Genomic DNA, 7,205 nt, shown 5'->3' on the forward strand with positions numbered 1-7,205 from the left:
ATACATAATAACGGTCCTACTACCTGACAAACTCTCTTAAAGTAGGAAAAACTAGAGATAGTTTTAGTTTAAGAAGAGTTCACGTTTGGGTCCTGCTTTCAAGCAATCTCCAGATTTTAGAATCATTTTTAACATTAACATTACACACAAATATGATAATAAAACAGCAAGGTAACAAAAAATGATCACAAAGAAAAAGGCAAAAATTAAGATGCGTTGTACCCCTTTAGGTTGGTGTGTGCACATGTGTGTTACGATCATCAACTGCATTTTCACGTGGACTTCCGGCTTCATTTATTACACCAAATGCGCAATTTTCACTGGCTAGTCAGTTATCAGTTTAGTCCCTGCTGCTCAGTACATGGCCTTGTACTTTTTATGTATACTGTTTTAACCCACTCAATTAGCTGCTCAGCTTCCTTTTGGATTCATCTTTACATATCTTGACCATAAGCATCTAAGTATTTGCAAGTGACAGAGAATTTATTTTTCAACACTCAAGTGAAATGAGAGATCATCCTTAGCCCCATTAAGCAAAAAAACAAACAAAAGATTAAGCTCAAAAGTACTTACCGCTTTTACTTATCTAGTGATACAGCTAAAACCTTATTTTTCAGAATACCTAGGACATTCAAAATACAATTTCCATTGACTTCATTCACAGCTGTGAATACACAGCAGCTTTGCATGTCAAGATGCACTCACAACCAGCTCAAGCCAGTGGAAGTGCTGGCTACCAGGGAAAGGGACTTTTCCAGCTTCCCTCCCTCCTCTGGCCACGAGTTCTGACTGTCCCCTATGCCAGTGCTAACACTTAAATAAATTGCTTAAGTGAACAGGATCAGTTTAGCTCATCTCCAAAACCGACCTGGCCCAAAAAAAGGGAAAAAATTATTCAGGCAAATGGATCCTTGACCAGTTGCCCAGACCAAGCCCCAGTGGTAGCATGGGAAAACTGGTGGGAACATGCAATCAGGAGTGGACGAAATGTCCTTGCAGCGTCAGCCCCACATTCAGGTCAGCTTAACCAGATTGTGAAAAGGCAGCTTCAGTTTTGAGAACCCCTGGCTGAGCAAAGAGAAAGAGAGGAACACAAAAGCTCCAACCACGTGTCAAAGATTTGATTTAAATGACTCGCCTGAAATTGCACTCAGCTTTTGTGACAAAAAAGGAGAGAAAGAATTCAATTTTGCAAGGGGAAAAAAAAAATTCCTTTCTCTTCATCCTACCTTTCTTCCTCACTCAGAGAACCTTTCAAAACTAGGTAAGGCAGGAGTCCCAGCCTCTTCTCTGATCATGCTACCTTCCCCTGTCCACAGCAGCAAGACTGTGCGTGTGGACCCAAGTGACTGCGTGATGCATTGATGAAGGGACAAACCCAGGTTGCTAACTTATTTTGGGCACTTCCTAACTTCTGCATGTTAAACTCTGTTCTTTTAACACAGTCTTCATCCCAGTTTAAACAGAAGATATCTGAAGAAAAAGACTATGTTAGTGGGGTCCTCTCCTATCCCTCTGTACAGCTCTACAGCCCATTGCCAACAAGGTCCCCAGGACAACAGGATGTTTTTCATCAGCAAGGGTTAGATATGTACCAAACAGAAAAGGGGTTACACCTGGAAATTCTGGATTCTATCCAAAGTTTGACATAAAGCCCCCCTCCCAATTTCAGATAGGACTGCTTTCTCCTCCAGGCTGCCTGGGTCCCACAGGGAGGCTTGAGGGCTTGTAGTCCCCAAGTGGTACATCTGTGGCCTAAAAGGCATAACCCTTATTTAGATGTGATTTTTCACTTCAGAGTTAAATAGTGTGAGGGGGGCGTGCTTCACAGAGTGGGGATTTGAAGAACATATCAGAGCTATACCATTCATGTCCTGGGTTGCTGGAGGAAGGTGCATGGTGGGCTTGAATGTGAAGGCCTGCTAAGATAGTATAGGTGAGGCCATACTAAATTTGATTCCCTCCACTTGGCATGGTCCTCCAACACTACCCCTCGAGAATTGACTCTGAAGTGAATTATTCTCATAAAAGGGAAAACAAGCTGATTCACCCAGAGCCCAGGAATCAGTTAACGGCATGCAATATGGACAATTGGCGAACGTGGATCCAGAAGCAAACTGGAAAGCAGAGCGCCTCAAACAACAATGGAGATTGCTGCAAAAATACCAAATAACATGAGAACATAAGAGTTTCTGTGTTTGTAGGTGTATAATTAGACCTCACACAGAAACAGCTACACCTCATTACAACTCCAATAGCAGAGGAAGTCTGACTGAGCTCCATACCAAGAATGGACAGAATTTATGTTAGAATCAAGCTGATAAAAATAGATTTCTTTCCAGAGAAATGCAATTTTCCAAAGATTTGTTACTTGGCCAAATTTAGGTAGATTTTCAAGACGATGCAAACAGCACCGTCCTGCCAAATTTTAAATATCTCCTCTGAAGCATGAGGGCCTAGAGCTTTCCAAAGAAAGCGTTGCCAGAATTGAGCCCAGGAAAGCTACTGTATTTTCCACTGGCGTCACTCTCGGAAAGAGCTGGGCTATTTTGACCCTGATTTTTAAGAACAAGATAAGGAAAAAACTGGGTGCTTACTATTTAAATAGATGTGGCAAACCTACAAGCAGCTAAGAGAAGTGTGTTACAAGAGAAAGCATCAGGCTTTGTCATATAGGTTGCCCTATTAAGTTCTTATTGTTACTCCTTTTAACAGAATTTACTTCTGTGTGCTATATACTTTTTGGTCAACAAGAAATAAGGTTGGTAGCAAAGTCATATTATCAAAATGGTAGTTCTATTGCATTCCTATTCCTTCTTGTAGCATCTACAAAGTCTTAATGACTTTCCAAACACAAAAGTACACGCCAACATGGAATAACCCACACCTTTACTAACCGTTGCATTACTTTTAGTTGAATTTGGAGACACAACAAAGCAATACCCCTATGTGGTCCATTTAATATAGCTGATAATTCATATACTGACATAAAATCAAATTTAAAATAAACTTGGAATATTTTCCTGAAGTATTGACTAATTCAGTCAAGCTAGCCCAACTAAATTCAAGAATACGGCCTTTGAAAGTAGAACAGTTCATAAGAATTCAATCAATTTGAAAATGATTATGGGAGAGCTACAACAGTACCGCCACAGCGGGACTCCAAATCACTCAGGGAAAATGCTCCCGTCCTGAAACTTTCTTTTCCCTGCTACTTCTCCAAGATCAAAAAGGCCTAAGCGAGTATTATTAACTCAGCAATTACATCGACTAACATCAAATGTCACGGCACATCTGAAAACAAAATTATAACATCTTTCAACTGTATAAATGAAGACAAATAATGGATAGTGCCTGAACAAAGTTGACCTATCCCACTTCTGTCAGTCTCATTGCCAGGGGAATCCTCCTCTCACAATAAGTCCTTATCTTCTGCTTTCAGCACCGCTTTACAAACCTTTGCAAGTCCCAAGATCTCATGAATTACAGGGCATGTTAATCGTCCTGGTGTGCAGTGACTGTAACCAGGAGAATAAAGGATAGGTAAAGCAAAAGTGCAGAGTGAATGTTTTGCCCATTGATACTTTTATAATTTTTTTCTTTTTACAAAAAATTACCAGGTTGTTTGTATACTGTATATCTCATCACAGGTTAATACTCTGGCATTTGATTTCATACCCTGCAGCCGCACATTCCACTGCAGCGTTTGCTATAGTTACTGAAAGAACAAGTTCGAACAGCTCATCAATGAAAACTCATTTTCATGCTGCTTCTTCAGAGACTTGCTAATTAAGGATTTGTGAGAGTATACAGTAATATTAAAACTCTGAAAGTGCTTGGGAATTTGCTCATGGCAAGTGAATATGATGGCTTAGAGTTCCCAGGAAAACATATGTAATGGTAATTTAGACAGCCAAGAGAAGGAGGAGATGGTTCAAGTTTCCCTGTCCTTTTCCAAGGAGCGACATCTGCCCAACAGGGTGGGAACAGACCTAGAGGACTCTTGCAAATTAGGAACATTCACAATGAAGAATATCACCTTCCCTTTTAAAAAGGCGTAATCACCATATAACCGTAAATTCACACATCAAACTGCACCCACTCCCTCCCCCCCCAGGGCACACACACTCCATTTTATGGGAAGGTGAACTCCATGCCAGCCCAGCAGTTTAGGGGGTTAACCTGCTTCAAAAACGCCGCCGACGCACCGTACTCCACGCACAGCCGCAGCCTCACACGCTTCTGGCCCAGAAACCAGAGAAGCGCTCGCAGCCGGGCACTCACCGCCCGGCTCGGCCCCGTCCCCGCCGCCGCGACGAGAGGCGGCGGCCGCAGCTGGAGTCCGACCCCCGCGCCCCCCGCTCCGCACCGGGCGCAGCCGCCGCCCCTCGCCCGCGGGGAGACCCACCCAGAGCGGGGCTGCGGGAAGACCCACCCAGAGCGGGGCTTGGGGGAGACCCACCCAGAGCGGGGCTTGGGGGGGACCTACCCAGAGCAAGGAGCAGCGGCGGCAGCGCCGCGCCCGCTGAGCCCATGGCGCGGTGCGGTGCGGAGGCCGGGCCGGTGCCGCTCCCGAGCTGGCCGCTTCCCAGCGCGGCACTGAGCGCCACCTGCTCCTCGCCGCCCCGAAATACCCCTCCTCCTCCTCCTTCTTCTCCTCCTCCTCCTCCTCCACGCCCCCTGCGCGCCGCGGGCGCGGAGCGGTCGGAGGCGGCTCCCCTCTGCCCCCGCACCCGCGGCGCTGGCCGGCGGGGTCCCGGCGCTCCCCTGCAGACTCTGCAGCCGCGTTGTCCCCCTCGGTTCTCCCCCAGGTTCAGCCCCTAGAGAAGACACACGCGCTCGCCGCGGCTGGCGCTGCCCGGGGCTGCGTGCCCGCTGCCCGGCGCGGCGCTGGAGGGAGGGCTGGGCAACGGGGTCCTGCCGCCGCCTCGGCCCGGGGTAGCCTGAGACAATGCTTTGGAGGGATGGGGATGCCTCTTTGGGAGTTTTGGAGTCAGAAAAATGTACAATCGTGGTAAAACGTGAATTTATGTAACAGCGTAGAGTGGCTGTCCTCCTCGAGTATTAAATTGATCATTTAATGACGTTGAGTGTGTATCTTCTTTAAATGAAATTCCTGCAGAATATGCCTTCAGCTATGCAGGAGTGCAGCAGGATCCAGGAGCCTTGCCACACAACTGGTCCGAAGTTGGCAGTGATGGTGAGGATGTATTGCCTATGCAAAACACCGCCTACGTTGGCTTAGGTACCAGGCCAATATCCAGGGAGACAATATGAATCGAAGCCAGTAAAAATAGGGAGATGAGGATTTCAACTTGCTAAGAAATCAGAAAGAAGTGCAAAGTTCAGGGTACCTGTGTACTATGCAGCTTGCAGCCTAACTAGCCTTGTCAGCACTGTTTGAATACTGTATATTCAGAGTATTTGAGAAACATTCATTTTCTCCATCCCACTGTTCTGGTAAATATCAAAATCTGTGGCGCTACCTTTTCATATGGGATGTATTCTATCTTGTAACAATGATTTCTGCTGAATAATTTTGAGCTTCTTGGCATTAACATTCTGTAATGAAAAAGACAGTTTGCCTGGAAAATTGAAATAGAAATGCTTTCTTCCTTCCCCCTTCTCAGCATCTAGGTCATGGTCCTTTTGGTGTGACACAGACCGTAGCTTTTATTTCAGGACAATAAAAGTACATGTGTTCTCTCAGTTTATTATTTCTTTTTAACATTCTGAATCTGATTGTAAGTTAAAATGAAGCAGCCTGTCAACAGGTGGGATTGTTCAACATGTATTTATTTGAACATTGGTTCTTTATGGACATCGTGTAGTTCAAGAAAGCTCCGCCAGGACATTAAAATCATTGACAGAAGTACAGCAGGGACCTGTACTGCCCCTTTATAACTCGCATTGATTTCTTTCATGTGTTTACTCTTCTTGGACACACAGACGTGTTACTCATCCTAATGCATGAACTTGCACATGGACTCACTGTTTGTGAGCACTTCCCAAGACACCGTCACTTCCGAACTCTGAAGCCCTCGACCAGTCATTACCAGAAATGACTCACGTATCTCTCAGAGCAGTCCCTGGGTTTCCTCTTCGTGGTGTCACAGAAGCCCTGCAAACAGACACTTCGAGGTGCAGCTACCTAAGGCAGAAACATCAGCTTCAGGACCAAGTGTGATCCAGTGACCAGTAGGCAAATTGTCATCAGGAGAGCAGCTCTCGCTGCTTCTCTTCCGGTCTGCGCTGAGTGTATAAATATGTGTGCAGCTCTGGGACAAGGAGGAAAATCCGTACTTCCACAAGGAAGAAGAATAACACTAATTAATGGATACTAATGAAAGGACAATAACAAAAAAAAATCCACAGCATAGAGAAAAATGGTTTCTTAATGATGAAATAAACCTAGAATCCCCCTCTGCCCCACCCTAAAATAACCTCTGCAGACTAAGATGTCTCAGTTTCCTGAGAAACAATGTCTTTGATTCAGTTACATCATTCTAATTATAAATATACCCTAAGGATACGAAACTTTCTTCCTCATCCAGACACAATGTTGAAAAGTAGTTTCTCACACACAAAGGCTGTCTCCCAGGGTGTTGCTTCGCAGACAACATTTGTCTGTATCTACAAAGAATAGGTCATAGGAGAATAAATACTGTGAGAATTATTGTATTCTTTAACAATATTCCCTTAGATGAATATTTCTGTTTTAAATAGATTATAAGGCATTTGATAACAACCCTCTCATACAATCCTGAACTGTATACTGCACATTATAGAAAACAAGATTTTGTATATTGTGCAGTATTTCACCTTTTTGACTCTCTTCAGCGATTTTATACATATTACACTTATTCAGAAAAATTATTCTTTATTATAGTTCACATATACTGATAAAAAGAATCATTCAGAGAACAGTTTCATTAGTGCTTTTTATCTTTGCAATTTAAAATGGGTCTGATACACACCCTTTGCTCTACATATCTTTGTTGTTTAGTGATGTGTTTTATAGCACCCTGTTGTGTCTGCTTGTCGGTGATCACAGGGACACTTGCCAAAAGTGCCATATCTGCCTGAGCTGGTTTGTGAATTTTCAGGCTTGGTTCTATGCAAATATGGATTACTTGCACATTAGAAGAAACTGTTTTGTTGGCAAGGGCCAAACAAACTTTCTTTTTCATGGTAAGGACTGTGGG

The 7,205-nt window shown here is 44.2% G+C and overlaps 1 protein-coding gene across 1 annotated transcript in view; it reads right to left on the bottom strand.

The window, feature by feature from the left end:
* The window catches only part of ITGA2 (integrin subunit alpha 2), a 71,765-nt gene extending 67,170 nt beyond the window's left edge, over positions 1-4,595 (bottom strand). Inside the window, exon 1 of the mRNA XM_075136603.1 lies at positions 4,490-4,595. Within this exon, the coding sequence (XP_074992704.1) occupies positions 4,490-4,535 (46 nt within the window). The 5' untranslated portion in view covers positions 4,536-4,595. The remainder of the gene's footprint in view (positions 1-4,489) is intronic.
* Positions 4,596-7,205: the final 2,610 nt, after the last annotated feature.

This window comes from Calonectris borealis, chromosome Z (genome assembly GCF_964195595.1).
Source record: "Calonectris borealis chromosome Z, bCalBor7.hap1.2, whole genome shotgun sequence".
Lineage (NCBI taxonomy): Eukaryota > Metazoa > Chordata > Aves > Procellariiformes > Procellariidae > Calonectris > Calonectris borealis.